The 16,798-nt window shown below is 37.9% G+C and overlaps 2 protein-coding genes across 3 annotated transcripts in view; one reads left to right on the top strand and one right to left on the bottom strand.

The window, feature by feature from the left end:
• Window positions 1-16,798, top strand: part of LOC106638871 (uncharacterized) — a 238,404-nt gene that overhangs the window by 208,686 nt on the left and 12,920 nt on the right. Inside the window, exon 5 of the mRNA XM_089594325.1 lies at window positions 3,936-3,953. Coding sequence (XP_089450451.1) covers window positions 3,936-3,953 — 18 coding nt within the window. The remainder of the gene's footprint in view (window positions 1-3,935; window positions 3,954-16,798) is intronic.
• LOC149374207 (uncharacterized) lies at window positions 12,886-16,663 on the bottom strand. 2 transcript variants are annotated; one of them, XR_016293162.1, is made up of 9 exons: window positions 16,603-16,663; window positions 16,361-16,475; window positions 15,965-16,235; window positions 15,603-15,888; window positions 15,403-15,526; window positions 14,754-15,006; window positions 14,010-14,301; window positions 13,631-13,934; window positions 12,886-13,558 (listed from the first exon to the last, which is right to left on the bottom strand). XR_016293162.1 is itself a non-coding variant. In XM_089594511.1 (8 exons), exons 2-8 carry the CDS (start codon window positions 16,401-16,403, stop codon window positions 13,785-13,787), a joined length of 1,419 nt encoding a protein of 472 aa, XP_089450637.1. In that variant the 5' UTR covers window positions 16,404-16,475; window positions 16,603-16,663; the 3' UTR covers window positions 13,610-13,784. The 2 variants fall into 2 exon arrangements, 1 of the variants encoding a protein (XP_089450637.1); XM_089594511.1 differs by lacking the exon at window positions 12,886-13,558 and having other exon boundaries at window positions 13,610-13,934.

Below are 16,798 nucleotides of genomic sequence, written 5' to 3'. Positions count from 1 at the left end.
CAGCATAATGCTTTGATGATTCATAGTGATAAGCAAAACGATCACGTACCCATGTAAAAGATTTTCTTTTAAGGAGTCGTGGATTCAAATACCTCCAAAAAAATTTATACGTTTTTTCTCACATTTTTTCCCGGGATGCCGCAAGCTTAATTATCAAAAGATCCATCAACAAATAAATATAAAAAAATAAAACAAAGTGCAATACTACTTATATCTAATTTTCGTAAAAAGTATGTTATTATTGAAGAGCATCGATAGAGTTCGAGCAAAAGTTTGCATAAGCTACTAGATTTACAGAAATGTGTTGAATTAAGCTGTCCCATTAATACTAACTGGCAGTGATTTTAAAATTAACTAAAATTACCTTTACACGAGTAAAGACAAAAAAAAAAAAAAAAAAAAAAAAGTATGAAAATACAAGTCATGCCTATCCCCTGAAAATCATCTGTCTACCTTTCCTCATTTTCACCTCTTTTCCGACGCCCGATCTTCAAACACCCAAACGCACTCATACCAACAAAATCCCTTTTCTTTTTCCTCTCTTCTTTCCAGCACCAGAATCCATTTTCGCGTGGGTTGGCTGCTGCTCCACAGGCTCCACTGATAAATCTGCTGCCCCTCCCCTCTTAACTCTGCCCCTTCCTTCGCACGCTCGCGCCGGCGTCGCGGCAATTTGTCATGATTTAAGCACGAGATTACGCCACCGAGCATTTATTATGCGCTCACTTGCGCGCGTAAAGCACACGCCTTCTGCCCTGGCCACGGGGGATGCCGTGAGAGGCTCTTACAAGGACTTCATTAGAACGGGAAACAATACCCTTGTTTTTTTGCTCCGATTCCTTCTTGTTTTTTTTTTTTTTTTTTTTTTTTTTTTTTTTTGTGAAAAGAGAATCGCGTTTTTAGCCATGTAAATGTCTTTCGTTGATTGATCGGTGCAAGGGAATGGTTTTCGATTTTTTCGCGAAGTCTTCGGATCAACGTGTGCTGTACGAGAATTTCTAGGGTATTCGTGAATCATGCGATTGCGATGGAATTTGTCACCCAGTCGGGGTCTGTATACTTCATGAGCACTGTTCCATAGAACAAAGAGTCCGATTATCCTGAATCATTAACGATACTCAAACTGAGTTTAAAAACGTTAGAGGACTACACGTTGAACGGAATTATGTGGGACAACTGGACACAAATAGACGCTGGTTTTCAATTGATCGTGCAATTTTTATTTTTATTTATTAACTATTCAATCAACATGAACTGATGGAATGAATCTCTTGTGGTTGATGAATGATTTCCTTGTAAAAGGTCGAGATTTCTGGTTACCGTTTGTGGCAAATCACTATTTCATGAACCTATATTAAGTTAACAAGTAGATGGTTTGGAAGAAAAACGTACTTACTCGAGTTTGGGTATAAAAAATTTACTATCTTAATATAGGTTAAAAAAAATCAGTATTTTTAATGAAAAAAAGTAGCTCAATGGTAAATGCTTTTGTTTAGCTAAACATTATTAAGATAGTCTGATAAATTATCGACCAACATAATATTATATTACAACATGGTATTTACAAGATCAAGTTTTGCGTTATACTTACATAACATGATTTAGTAAGAATAAAGTACTATATTGAAGCTACATTCTAGTTATAATCTTTTATCTGAAAACATAATTCAATCTGACCAAAATATGAAACGTTTTCCTATTTGGGGTATTTTTTTTAAACGTGGGACGGTTGGAAAAATAGGGCTAGCACCTGGTGCACATTAACCCAAGGTAATAATAAGAGTATAGGTAAAAAATCTAAGGTCTTGTTTTATTACAACGTTTTAAAACTATATGTAGAGTAGTATATTAAAGAGAACCTCGTTACCAGAATAAAATCAATACTATTTTCGTGTATTACTCAAAACAGTTCGCACCTTTTACTCGCATAATTAAGGTTTGACCACAAAGCCGAGATAGTACCTCCTTCTCCCAACATCAAGACCATGCTTACGTTGACTCCGAGCTGAAGTAGTTCCTTGTTTTTCCTAAACGTAACGATTTACTCCTTAAATATCTTCCCTTTCCACAAAAAAATCCGGGATCATTTTTTAAATCCCAAGTGTCTGTTTTAACTAGAGCATCCATTCGTAAAGATTTGGTCATATTCAAATCCAGCTTCATCGATAGCTGAGGACAAAAATTTCTAAAGAGATGTCAAAAATCATGAGAGATGGATACGTGGGCTAACTGAAAGTGAAAAATAAGGTTGTTGCAGCCACGAATATTCCACCCCTTCTTATCGTCCTGTCTTATTATTTCATACTCTTTTTCAGCCAAAAACGAATACTTTCATCCAAGGCACGGAAGTTCCTTCCTCCACCGTTGCCTGCACCATCTTCTTCTCATTTACCCCAGCCTCCCTTTCTTCCCAGCCCAGTGGCTTGTTTCCTCCTCCCCTCGCAGCTCTTCAATGTAAATGTAATCTCGCTGTTTATCTTTTCCGGGACATTCGGCTTCCTATGTTTTCTCAGTCGCCGTCCTCGACTCCTTTCTTTCTCCCAGCCTCTGTTATGCTCATTTTCACGGTTCCCGTTTTATCTCGCGTCATCCCTTTCCTCCTTCCGTTGGCCTCTTGCACACTTCTGGGGTGCAAATTTATTCAGATTCTCGTTTGCCCCTCTAATCTCGCTCTCCTTTTTTCCATACCTCTGCTCTACCAAATGAAAAGCCAAGCGTCGTTGAACATTGCGACCCCAAACTTTTCTTTGTTTTTACCTTTTTCTGGTTTTATATGTATTCAATTACAGAATAGCAACCGCTAAAAACGGCCCAAAATTTTTCTCCATCGGAGGGGACTTTTGGATAATATGATACTATAAACGGGCCACTTGTTTCATACGAGACAGAATAGAATTCAAATTTAACACTAAAATTTTTGGATAGCAGCGTATAAAAAGATTCGTCGATCTATGAGAAAACTTAAGAAAATCGATGCTCAAGCTAAACCTCAATCCAAGCCTGATTTTCAATTCATAAAATTTGAAAACTCCACCGCCCTTCCGTCCTCTAGCTTACATTTCCTTTTGGATTCGGATATCGAAATCTCTGTTGTTACCTGCGTCAAAATGCACGGGATGGCAGTCTACAGTTGAATTGAAAATAATCTTTTTGATACCTTTACTAGTTTGCCAGAATGCGATAACCATATCTACGGGAACGTACAAGGGATTAGTCAGTGAGGCACGTAGCCTAAGGACAGCATTTTCCACTTCACGAAAGAAGTAGAAGAAGCAGCCTTAGTGCTCGGTTCGGGTGCCGAGAAAATCACGTATTTGGGAGGGAAGGAGACACCGACTCTCGCGCGACGCGGAGCCTCGGGCGCAAATGAGGGCTCGAGACAACTGTCTCCCCACGTATGCGCGCTGGTGGCAAAGCTCATGTAATCTCTCTCACTCTCGCTGTGAGAGGATGAAAGCTGTGCACGACACGCGTGGTTGGGGGTGGTTCTTGACTTTGGCGGCTTGGAGAAAAAGTCCCAACCACTTGGCCGTCTGGTGAGCGCGGAATCTCGTGTCTTCTTACTCTTGTTTGTCGGAGTACTTTTGGCCTGACTTGTCCACCGATGTATCAGCCAACTCTGTCTGAGTTTCGAATTTTCCGATTTTTCCTTGCATCTATTTCTTTTTTTTCTTTCTCTCGTTTTATCATCCCCCCGATAAAGTTATCAAGTGCATGCATCTAAATTAAGGACTCAAGATTAGAGTAAAAAGTTATCATACATATTTTTGCAAGTCTAAACATTATAAAGGCAATAATTACAATGAAATAAGCTCAAATTACCATATTTCGTGCGTACAGAATAAATGATTACTCGTTATAAATTGAATAACTATAAAACTGATGATGAGTGTACGCAATTGATAACCTTTCATGTACTTTTCTTTCTGTTACAGGGACTACTACTACGACAGGTAAGCGACAGCAAAATTCCTACAGCAGCTGATAACCCACAGGTTACGTATACTGTTAATTGACATTGCCTCATTGCCCAAACACTGATGACCCTTGCTCCTAAAATCTTACTACGATCTACACACCAAAAGAACTAACGCTACATCCCTTTACTGGCCAAAAAAGCAAATCGAAACAACAGCGATGGAGACGAGGCAAAACAACGAAAACAGCCACAACTGAGCTAATCCCTCGAGCTGCTCATAATGCAATAAACTTAGCGTGTACTCTCTCGCATAATCGTTTCCGGAACGTTGGTGCAAAGTTTCCCTTAGCTATGAAGCCGACTGTAATCTTCCCCTTCCATTTTCCCGAAAATTTGCCTCCACGGGACGGGGACCAACTATTCCGTGCTTCTTTGGATGGAAAAGCTACGCTGGGTGGAAGTGTATTCGTAACGATTGGGATATCCGATCTTTGGGAATCGGCGAACGCGACTGGGCTTACATAAGGGCAGTTACGGGGATTCGATTGGAAATTGGTTGCCGGGGATGAAAGTACCAAACATCGCGTTTCATGAAACAAAAAATTTTAATTGTTTCTCAATGTTCTCTGTACTTTTGCAAATGGACCGCGTATTCGACGGTTGCATACGTGTGCAGTGAAATAGGTGATATCGCTTTTTTTAAGGTAAAATTGCATGTTAAAGAGGGACAGCAGAATAAGTAAAAAAAATCAAGCTCACGTCGATGCCAAGAGTTGCTGGTATATGTATGCGTTCTATCGTTGAAACACCGGGATATAGGGTGGAAGGGAAAAACAACCGATGAACATTTGTAAAACCGTGCTCGACAAATCTGTAGTATCCTTTTACTATTTCTTGGTCCAACTTTCTTTTTTTTTTTTTTTTTCTACCTCTATTGCAAGTCAACGATGCGTGACAACGACAATGACAATGGTACTAGGCAAGAAAAGAAAGCGAAGAAGATCGAAAAAAAATAGAAGCACAGAAAGGGGCTACGTACGTACGCACTTGCTAGTCATTGAGAATTCAATTAAGTTTAATCGTCGAATTCTTGGGCGAATGTGGACGAGGACTCGATCGAATAGACGCACACTTTACACTGTGATTCCGTGTAAGGGTGCACGTGGTTCGAGGGAGATAATACAGTGCCTATGGTCTTTCCTGTGGGTTTTTTCTTTCCTCCTCCTTTTACGTTTGATGCGTTTTTGCATTTTATTGTCATGGTTTTCGGACGATAAATGAGACAGCGTCCGAAACTTCCTCAGCTTTAGATTTTTTTTCTCGATCCCCCTCCGTGAGATTTTCATTGATAATAATCACTGCACTTTACTTCTCGTGTTTTTGTTTGTACGCACTTCCACATCGATTTGATAAAAATTCTTATCAAGTATAAATGTTTTTTATATCATGAAATAACCAACTATTGTATTGAAATTGAGCACAATACTTTAGTAAATATTTTTTTTTTTTTTTTCTCCTTTTTATCTAACATTTTCACTGCCTCTTCTTCCATCACTCTATACGCTAAATGAAATTAAAAAAAAAAATTCCGAATCAAAATTGTAGGCTTGAGATTACCCACTGTAAGGGAAGTTCTCACCATTTGGAACAGCAATTTTTACCGTATTCTTTCAGTGATGTTCAGTACCCACGTAGGTAAAAACAACAGAAGAAATGGTAAAAATCCTCTGAAAGTTAAAGTATCACCAATCTATGGTTTCAGAACAGAAATTTTTACTTTTCACTCCTCTCAACGCGAGTACATTCGAAATATCTCCAATATGCATTCTCGCTCTCTTTTTTTATCCTCTTCATTTTCTGTTTCTCTCTGTTGGTCGAGACTCTCTAGACCAAGGCAGGCACATTACAACCCAGAAGAAGGAAAAGGAAAAACGATTGCCTAGGCAAGTCACGTAGTCACCTCCTGAATTGCGACAATTAAAGCAAAAGGAGCGACGGATTTTCAGGAGAGAGAGAGAGAAACACTATACACACCAGAGCTGCATTGCGCATGCATACTCAATTATCCCCGAATTCGTGTGCGAGTCCGATACCTATTTTCTCTTTTCCTCCTTTTTTTGCTGCACTGCCTGTTTTTTTCTCGGCGTGCCTTCTTCGTTTAAACCTCGTTTTATTTATTCGGCCTTCTTTTTTCATTTTATTACAAACCGCGATTTTGCTTTATTTACTTTTATTTTTGCCACGCTGCAACACAAGTTCCACATTGCTTTTGTGTTCGCGGTTACAGGTATCATAAATATTTGATGATTTTCCGCTTCCTTTGATCCGCTCGAGTACCTCAAGTTAGGGGTCTTTGTGCGTTTGCTAATCAAATTTTCTTTGTTGTTTCCTCAAAAATTAAGTAGGAAATGAGACTTTTGAGCTATTGAAAAAGGTGAGCCTTGCATAGAGAGAACGCTTTGAAAGGTTACATTCTTATGGTTACGAAACTCGCAACAACTCTGGCTTTATGATATTTTATTGTACGACAATTTAAAACAACGTGACGTACGCACAATAAAAATTCAAGATTCTGTTCTAATTTTCAAGACTATCTGAGCAACAGGACACGTGGTAAATACCATGGCAAACAATTGATGTTTATTTCTGAGTTTTATGAAACTACAAGCATTAACCAGCCAGCACGAAACATTCTTAGCCTTAGTATAGGTGATTTTATTGAATACTCCTTTAATTTACCGATTCTTAAGTCAAACGATGTCAGCAATTGTTTCACCGAAGATCTAATTACCATTATGCTTGAAATTAAAAAAATATTGATGACATTCTATGAATAGGTGTTAAATAATTGTATCAAACCTGATGCACCTATATAGAAATCAATGTAGGTCATCAGGGACCAAAATTGACAATTTTTCTTGACTTGAGACCCAACTCGACATCAGCCCGTAACACTAAATCAGAAATATTCACGTGTTAAACGTTTTTTCCAGTAAATGTAGAAAAGCTCGATTTTTGGTGCACACATCCATAAAACCATCGATAGGTACAGGGTGGCAAGTAGTTCATCTTCTCAAGCTCTCTACACGCAAGCCTGTCTCGCAGAGGTGGTGGCAGAGCAGTACCGGCAGTGCGTCGCGTTAATCAGGGAAATCCAACCTCCCTTTCTCTCCTTGATTCCTCCCTCCTCCCAAACAATGACGTCGCTTTGTGATCCAAGGGACTACGCGATTCTAACTGCACGGCTTCTGTCCCCTACCCCTCGTCTCACCCTATAATCCCTCAGAGAGACAAGCATTAAGCGGAGGGATCGTGGAATCGAGCCGGCAACTATATTGGCACTCTGATGTACGTACGTACGGGTGATGTGGCCAGAGCTCCGGTGTTGCGTTGATTAGCATAAACATCGCCGATTTCGTGCCGGCTGAGTTACGGTGCCTTGAGGCATACTGGGTGGACTATACGTGTGTGCGTGGGGGGCACTTAGGGCAGGGCGGAATGAATTTCTACGTGGGTGTTTGTTACTGGTAAAAAGTAATTTTCTTTGGTTGTTTTTTTTTTTCTTTTTTTTTTGCTTCAAATATACCAGTTGGATAACAGTTGGATATGAGGCTGCGAAAAATGTATGAAAATCCCTTTTTTTTACATTTGATGACGAGATAAATATCATTCAAATGGAGCCACATTTGTGGCAAAAGTAGTTGGTTAATTTTAATTTCCATTAAGATTAAAAACTTCCAAGATGATACTCGCTTCGCGTAAGTGGGGACTATGACTATTTTTTGGTGATAACGTCATGCCCTGATTGTACCATCAAATTGTTACAACCAGTGAATTTTAACAGAGTTCTAGACGACGTACAATTAAGATGTGTAAAAAGTTGCTAATCATGCTATGAATGGGGTATTGCGTGGCACCCTGGTCGTGTTTATTTCATAACCAGCTCTTGATTGCAAGCTCAATCTCTTGGGATTAATCGTCGCGAGCCTGCACAAAAATAAAGACGCAACCAATCATAAATTTTTTTAAACTCAACGGAAAGAGTGGCTCTAGACCATATTACCCTCAATATTCATTCGACATACATCCCCAAGCACGTCGTTACAACTTGATCAATAGATTGCACACTTGAGAACAAGCAGCTTGCTGACGTGTACCATATACTTGTTTGCTCGTGTCATATTTTTTTTTCAAGTACAGAGAACACAGCAACATGCAGTTTATAAAAGTTGGCTATTTGTATTTTGTACATGAGCCATTTTTCATTAGTCGTAGTACGAAGACGAAGGAAAAATGTTAATTTGTGCCTAAAATATACGAAGAGCTTGAAATTGCAAAAAGATCAATCATGAACTATTTTATAAAGTGACGACATACACGCACAATATACATTTCTCAAATCCATCTGAATGATTGACCAAGTTAAATGGCTCCGTTTGAAAATTACAAATAAAAACAAAAAAAAGAGAAAGATAAACATGAGAAAAGAGCCAGAAAAGTGACCCCTTTTTGCGTTGCGGCTCTTGTTATTTAAAACTCGACGGAAAACGGGAGATGGGGCAACAGTGTCGGAATAATTAGAAGCCAAACCGAGTTTTCCCTCAGCCCCTCTTTCTCGTGTCTGGTCCCTCCAGACCCCTACACATCGCGGTACAACGCGGCGCTGCGTGGCAAGCCTACTTCGAGCGGAGGGCGAGACGGGAGTGAACGCGGCTGCGTATCGGATAACTCTCGTCGTGCCCTCTAATTTCGAATGACGTTTGTATACGCTGGAGAAAAGGAGGAGGAGAAGGTGGCGACTGCACGGCCGGCGTGTCCAAATGAGAGCTGCTGCCCCCGGTGGTGGTATACGTGTCTCTTGGGCGCAATGTCGTCGTCGTCGTTATTGGGCAACTTGAAGCTATACACTGCTGGGATCTCGTGCTATGCACGGATACTTGACACCTACTCTCTCCCCCCTCCTGCCTCCTTTCGAGCTAGCTAATTATTCGCATGTGATTATTAGAGGGCACTCGGCTTGTTACTTTGTATAGAAAAGTATGGGGGTAAGGTGAGACAGGGCTTGATTTTAGTGGTGATGAAGACCGTGTAGGGGATATTGTTTGGGTGATTTAAGGGTTAATAAGTATTTATTGACTTAGTTACATCAGATACTATGGAAAGCAAAAGGGAATTAACTCTCCAACAAAAGTTTTTAAAAGGAAGCGCCATTTCTACCCCCTTTGTCGACCCAGTGACAAATAGGGCAAGTTTAATGTCCAACTTTCTACCATGCATGTTCTCTTTTCGTTGCAAGGAAAACAATCCAATGTTACGGGTACAAAAAAAAAAAAAAAAAAAAGTTGAATAAATGCAAATTAGTTTATCATAATGGCGATGCGAGGGATGAGTTTGGGGGTTGTTTTTACGCCTTGAAAGTGTTTATGAGCTCACAAAAAAAACAAAAAGAGATTTCGAATTACGAGATTTTAGTTATGGGTTTTGGTATTTCAATCAGAGAGGAAGAGTAGCGAGATTTCCTGTAATTATATTCAAGACGCTACAAAAGAACCGTGCAACGTGCATGAATAAGCGCGTCAAGAGAATAAGGCGTTGTTGGACAGGGGGTTGTAATCAGTACTGCAAATGAGATTCGCTCGCCACCGACGAACAGCCACGGGGATTTGTAACGCGCTGCTGTAGCTGTTGTTGCGCAGTCACCTCATTTGGGCTAGTGTTACGACAGCGATGCTTTGCCCTCGCTTGTATAATGTGTAATCAAGCCCCAAAAGCTGGTAGCTGTGCCCCTATTTATATTCAATAAACACGAAGATTAAAAAAATTTTCCAACATTTTGGTGCTAGAATTTTTCAAAAAAGCCTACACGTATCGTTTTACGTATCGTTACATTTTACGTATCGTGGAAACCATATACGTGTAGAAAGCTTTCCAGCGCAAAATTAGCATGCGTGATATGACGAAGCTCTCCTTCTGGGCGTCAGGTGACGGGCTAATCTGGCGGAGGGACAGACCAGGGGCTTCTAATTCGGGGCTGTAAGTGACAGTTTCGGGCTATGCGAACCATCTCTCTCTTCGTCCATCGTTAAACAATAGCGAATCTAATACGTGTACGAGGAACAGAGAGCAGGGGATATCGAGATGGTGGGGCGATAACGAAGCCTAGACCGAATAAGGAAGTAAATTAAGTAGGAAGTGGAGAGACAAGGGGGGGCGGGGGAGAGTTGGGGTGAGCAGGGAATTTTAACACGTGTCAGCGCAAATCTTGTTAAAGGGATCGGGAGAGGCAGCACCGCCTGACATTTATGCCCCGTCGGTTAACCATTATTGGGATTCCTAATGCGACAGATATAAGACGTCATCGCGTCTCTTGGCTCATTTGACTAAATTTCCGACATTGGATCTTCCGTGTTGTGTCTTTTTAAGTTTTTTTTTTGTTTTTTGAATTTTTAATGAATAATTATTGTAAATACAAACGAAGCGAGCGAGAGACGATTACTTTTGTCTCCCAGTGCGAAAAATAAACTTAATTAGTGGAAATTGAATGTATTACCGATTGATGAAATATTTTATATGTCTCGTAATATAAACGAGTGGTAATTTGAGTGGGTAGTAAATTTTATTATAAATTCATATTTGTTTAATTATGTTGGGATTTAAAAAAAAAAAAAAAAAAAAAAAAAAATAATCATAAAATAAAATAAAAAATAAAAACGAGGCAAACCATGTTGGTTTAATCAGCATTTTCGAAGCAGGTTATACAAGTGTACAAAAAAATAATCGGTTCCTCGCTAGTAAAAGCTGTACGCGATATTAAGCTTGCACGCATCCGGTGAAATTTCGCTCGCAAACTTTACACCGTTGAAACCTTGGTGAAACAATTTCACCCCCAGCGTGAGTCCGTGCCATTGTTGTTTCACCCGATATTCGTTTATTTTCACGCACACGGAGCGCCAAGGCGAGCATCGAACCGGCTGGCGACAGATGGTCTGCAAGCCGACCGCAAAGAGCAGCGGGAGGACTACCAACAGCTGTTGAATTTCACACCGATGTGTCTATACCTTTGGCCGGCGAGAGAGCGAAGGCGTTGGCACATCGGTGCATGTGTGTGTGGCCAAGTGAAATTTGAACCTGCATGTATACGAGGGCTCGTGCTGCATTGATTGACGGGTTAGGCTGTAAAGGCATTACTGCAAGCTGCGAAATCATCTCTCAAGTTCATGGTTACATGAGTACAGGGCGGTTTTTCAAAATTTTTCAACTTCGAGATTTTTATTTGATATGCTGCACGCTCTTCTTTTGAGTAAATGTACACAAATGTATTTCATCATATACTAACAAATAATATTTTTTACAAAATACTACAACAGAAGCAGTTGAAATTTTTATTCGAAAGCAGGTAAAATTTTAAAAGATTTTGAAAAATAAAGGAAGACAATGAATTTTTTTTTTCTTATAATGGTAATACAAACTTGAAATAGGACAAAACCATAATATTATCAAATTTCAACCATTTTACCTTAAAATGTAACTAACGACATCCAAAAATACCGATCCATTCACACCAACTCTATATATATTTTTGTTCTCATCAGCAACGTACGTTTCTTTATGCTAAATTAAATGGCCCTCCAAAATAATTCAAATGAACTATCCGAAAACAACGAAAAAAATCTAAAAAAACTTGAAAACAAAGTTTAATAGTCGTCAACCAAGTTAACGTGCACGAATTTTTCCACACACGTACAAACAGTAAACATTCACGCAAAATCAGCCCCATGACAATGAAGAATGAAACACTCGCACTCTATATTTTCCCACGTGTATCGAAGTAGGGATTGTAAAATAAAACAAACTTCAATCACATCGGTATCTTCGAGTAATCATGCACTTGGGTCTTATCAGCACCCACGTTGCGAGACATCCCCGCAGCGAAGAGTCGATCGTTCGTTCTAATTAATTTTTAATCCACACACACACACACCAGCTTCGATGCACCAAACGCGAACCGTGTCCATATAACCTATCGATGAAGCATCGCTTTAGCTGCGCACCGAATAAATTCAAAGGCACACCCGGAATAATTTGCCTAACGATCTCCTCCGCCGCTTGCGCAAGTGTACACGAATAAAAGAGACATGTGATGCGTGCTCGCGTAACTTCGAACGCCTCGGGGATTAACGCTTTTAGCATGATGCGTTTGTCCCTGCATACGCGCGCTCATCCTTTGTACACACGGGCCCAATTAGTTTTACCTTTATGGGATGATCTTTCGCCGACGAAGGATTGAGTAGGATTATTTCGTGTACGCGACGCGATGGCTCGTTCTCCCCCGTCGATTTCATTACGTCACGATATACACAACTTGGTTGAGAACGGAAGTGCTGTTGGATTCAAAGTGTTTGATCTGAAATCCAGCAGTCGTTGGCTAATTTGTCGAGTCAATATTGTCTGAATGTTTTTAACTGTGGCCAATTGGCCCAAAAATGTTTTTCCTGATGTTACCATCTCCTGCAGGATCAGCCTTTTTGCATCTGCGTCTCTTTTTTTCTTTTACTTCTGGCTTACGATCCTTATTCATTTTGATTATCGTTGTAATCAAAAGTTAATCCAATACAAATATTCCCTGGCATTACCTTTCTCTGGCTTACGATCCTTATTCATTTTGATTGTCGTTGTAATCAAAAGTAAATCCAATACAAACATTCCCTGGCATTACCTTTCTTAAAAATCTTTTTAACTTTGGACTTCAAGTCCACTTCTGGACCTTTTGTCGATGGAACAAATTTCAACTGCAAAGGCCATATTTGGTTTCGAGTTGTTTATTTTTCAATACTGACATTTTATCCCAGGTATCAGGAGATATTGAATAAAATAAACACATGATATGCATTTAGAATGAATAATCCTCTACAAAATACATTATGTCCATTGTATCAAAAGAAATATATTTCATTATATACGATGTACAAGTGCCGATTAATTCATTCTCATTATGCTTAAATTTTCAGGATTACACCAAAACTAACTCCACTGATTTTTGGTTATCAACACTTCTACCAAAGCTTATGACATTATCTCAAAGAATTTAATCAGCCAATACGGTTACGAGTGATTTTCTCTTACGTAAGACGACCTTAAATAAGAATTCTAGAGAGTAACAAGAATTCGCACATAAAAATATAAAAATTATACGAGCTAAGCGTAATTCCTAAGATAAATAGTTAGTTTTTTGTAAGCATTCATTTCATTGAAAACATTGTTGAAGCTGACCGTCGTTAAAAATTTTCCAACTATTTTCTACATGCACACTCACAACCTAATACATGATGCATGCATCAAATCGTCCATTTGAGTCTGAACTGCTTTGAACTTTCCATATAAACTAAATGTAGGGTATTGTTTCATGACTATCACCATCATTAGCATGGACAACCCTTCTAGACAACTTAATTTGATAAAATAATGGATAAGTAAAAGAAGTTCTTAAAAGCTTGACCTCAAAGACGGCAATATCAGAGCAATGGCAGCTTCAAAATGGGCTTTATTCATTGTGTTCATCTCTGGAGCTCATGTCTATTATTTATATCTAATTTTGAAGCACAATACTGTTTCTACGTTTTCGTAACAACTAGTTACGTTCTAAAAAAATTTTAAAGAGACTATATTACTTTTATACTTGGAGTTAATGTAAATCGATTAAAGTTTGCCTACGCTAGTACACTGTTTATCTGTGACAAAGCCAAACTTTAAATTCCTGATGTATGAGCTACAAATAAGATACAAACAAACAAACATGTAATCGTTCTTGCGATTTACAAAATAATTTAAATATTTACGAAAACCTCATAGCTTAAAAACGTTGATCTTATCCTGCAGGAAACATCCTTGTTTTCATGGTCTTCTTAATAAAATTCAGATGGTATGAAATATGGAAGACAATATTTCCGTGAGTTTGAAGTCCAACTAATGTAGGCTTACCGCTATGATTTTGTACGAAAACTTCCCAATGTATATTCTAAGGATAAAGAAATTGAACATAAAGTATCTGAATAAAATTTTTTGTTAAGAAAGTGCTTTTCTAAAAACTTACGTCACTCATTTCTGGAATAGGGATACAAAAAAACCGTTTGTGCGGTACAACCCTATCCGCAAAGGTTTCGTTTACCTTTAACTTACATAACTCGTTGCCCATAGCTTGAACTTTGTAAGATGTCAGTCTAGGAACTTCCGAGGAACGGTCCAGAAATCCAATCATTGTGATGTTTCCATTTGCATGTACGATTTCATTAGGCTCAGGTAGTTTTATGACTTGCACGTTCTCACTTAGTTGTACTTTTTGTTTCAATGACAAGACCAATATATTATCGTAGTCGTGGGTTGACCTGTTTCAAATTTTTAGTTATTAATTGAAAACCATGTTGTTAAGAAGGTTCTGTGTGATGAAAAAGGCTGTGTTTTAAAATAATTATTAAAAAATATCGTTAAGATGCATTGATTAATATATTTGAGCAGTTAAAAGGATATTTCAAGTATAGAAGAAACAAATTTTCCTAATTCATCTTACTGCAAGCTTGGAAATTGTTGAATGTTTAAAGTCATTCACTGATTTACCACAATGTATAATCATTGTTATTTAATTTCCATTGCTTAGAGATTTTATTTTTATGAATTCGTTCTATACAGTTAACTAAGTATGAGTTAATGAACGATTCATCCTTTTGTTAAATTGCACCGGTATTTTTATTACTTGGTTTCAACAACTTTCTGAGAAATGACTTTAAAACATGACCACATTTTTCGATAGAACCTGCATTATTACACACAAATCTCTTACCGAAATTCCGTAAAATGAAGACGATTGGCACTATTGACAGCAATCTCCTGGACACTCTTGTCATCATGTGAAAAGGCACCAGCAACTACGCTGTACCATTCCCGATCTTCAGAATCACAGTCGGACCGCGTTACAACGTGATTTTCCCCAACAAGTACGCCAAGGCACGTGTGTCTTGATGTAGTGCCGTGTATTTTGACTATTACGACAAATGAAAATTGTCCTACAGCCACTTCTCCGAGATTGAAGGCAACTGTGTAAGCACAAAATCCCATAGTTTTTAAGAAGCTTCAGAAATTAATAATCAATATCTTAAAAAGTGAATGATTTTTAATTTAGCAAGATTGATCCAAAGCTCTCCACTTAGAGGAGCAGCTCTCGAAAATGAATTTATCTTAAATAAATGATGAAATCTATGTGAAAACTTAACATTCGTTTTTAAGGCATTGCTACATTTTTTGCCATTGCAAAAAGTTACCAACTAATCTTACGGCCATCACGATGTATTTCAATATATGTACATTCACATTAGCAAGGCCAAGCTATACACATTTTGGACTTACTTATAATCATCATACATGTTAATTCACATCAGTCCTTAGTTTCATTCAATAAAAGTATTAAATTTTTGAACAAAATTGATACTTACGTGTACTATTAATCCAATCAACGTGAGATGAAATCCAGGTATCAAAAAACTTATTTCCAGTTGCAAGTCCAATAAGTGTCATCTTGTTTCCATCATTTCGAATGATAATGTCACCATGTTGAACCTAAAAAACATGAAACTATAGTTAAGTAATTCCAACCATTCTTTGTTTGGATGAAGTAAACATTTTTAAAACATACCTTGTAATATTCGTCTCGAGGAAGACAAAACTTCGACTCGTATGACAAAGCCACATTTGGATAGGCTTTCTTCAACCTCAGCTTACAAATTTGATTTTTCATGGCTTGGATCTCATAAAACTTTACTTTAGGATCACCTGTAGATTGTCGACGATAGCCAACTAGGGTAACGTCCCAGTTTGCGTCAAGAATTTCATTGAATTGAGGCAGATTAATTAATTGCACATATTCGTTGACCTTTACTTTTCGTTCCAGCTGCGAGATAGCTACGTCATGCTCATCGGTGCTATAAGTATTTTTAATTTTATGATATAATTTGATGTACTAAAAGTTATTCGCTTAGATTTAAATAAACGTCTTACACAAATTTGTAATTTGGGTGGATATATGTTTCAATAATAGCTATGTTTTGTGTGTCTTTGTCGTTATGTGAGATTCCACCAGCAATAACTTTATGTTTGGTTGATTCAAGTTGGTAGAAACAGTGGGCATTTGTGATGACAAAATTTTCTCTAACAAGTGCTCCAGAACACCAGAACTTTGATCCACTGGCAGTAAATACTTCAACAATTACGAAAAATGGAAATTGACCCCTTACAACTACTTCCTCGTCGATGAAATTGACATTTGCAACTGATGGAGCATATACAATTTTCAAAACAATCTTTTCAAATATAGTGACATGGTTTTCAAATATATCTTTTCAAAACTTCAAAAATTATATTGATAAAATTTACACTACAATAAAAAGTACTTACCTACAATTACCAAAAGAGCAGCAAAAACTTTCAAAACGACCATCTTGTTGAATTCAAGAAAACATTTGTTCCTTTAATAGAAAACACTTTTCTGTATATGTCGTTGAATAGTTGTCTGAAATATGATGTTCATTTTACTAAAGAAAATTTTATCACGAAATTTATTATACCTTATTGATCTTAAAACTAAAAAATGTTTATACGCAGCATTATTGATTTATTATTTTACTACAAAAACATACCACATCATGTTTAATATTCAAAATACAAGATCAGAAAACGGTCTTTAGTTGTTTAAAGAGTATTCTGTAACAAACTTTTTTTATTTCATAAGTATCACTGAAATACTTTACTCAAAATCAGGTATATATATAACCTTGTACAAAAGTCTTACAAATTTATTTTTAATACTTACTTCTCACAGTTTGCTCAAAAAGG

The sequence above is a fragment of the Copidosoma floridanum genome, unplaced genomic scaffold (genome assembly GCF_036245765.1).
Source record: "Copidosoma floridanum isolate Cflo_tuat_1 unplaced genomic scaffold, Cflo_Japanese_pri ptg000021l, whole genome shotgun sequence".
Classification (NCBI taxonomy): domain Eukaryota; kingdom Metazoa; phylum Arthropoda; class Insecta; order Hymenoptera; family Encyrtidae; genus Copidosoma; species Copidosoma floridanum.
This window is presented reverse-complemented; position numbering and strand designations above follow the sequence as displayed.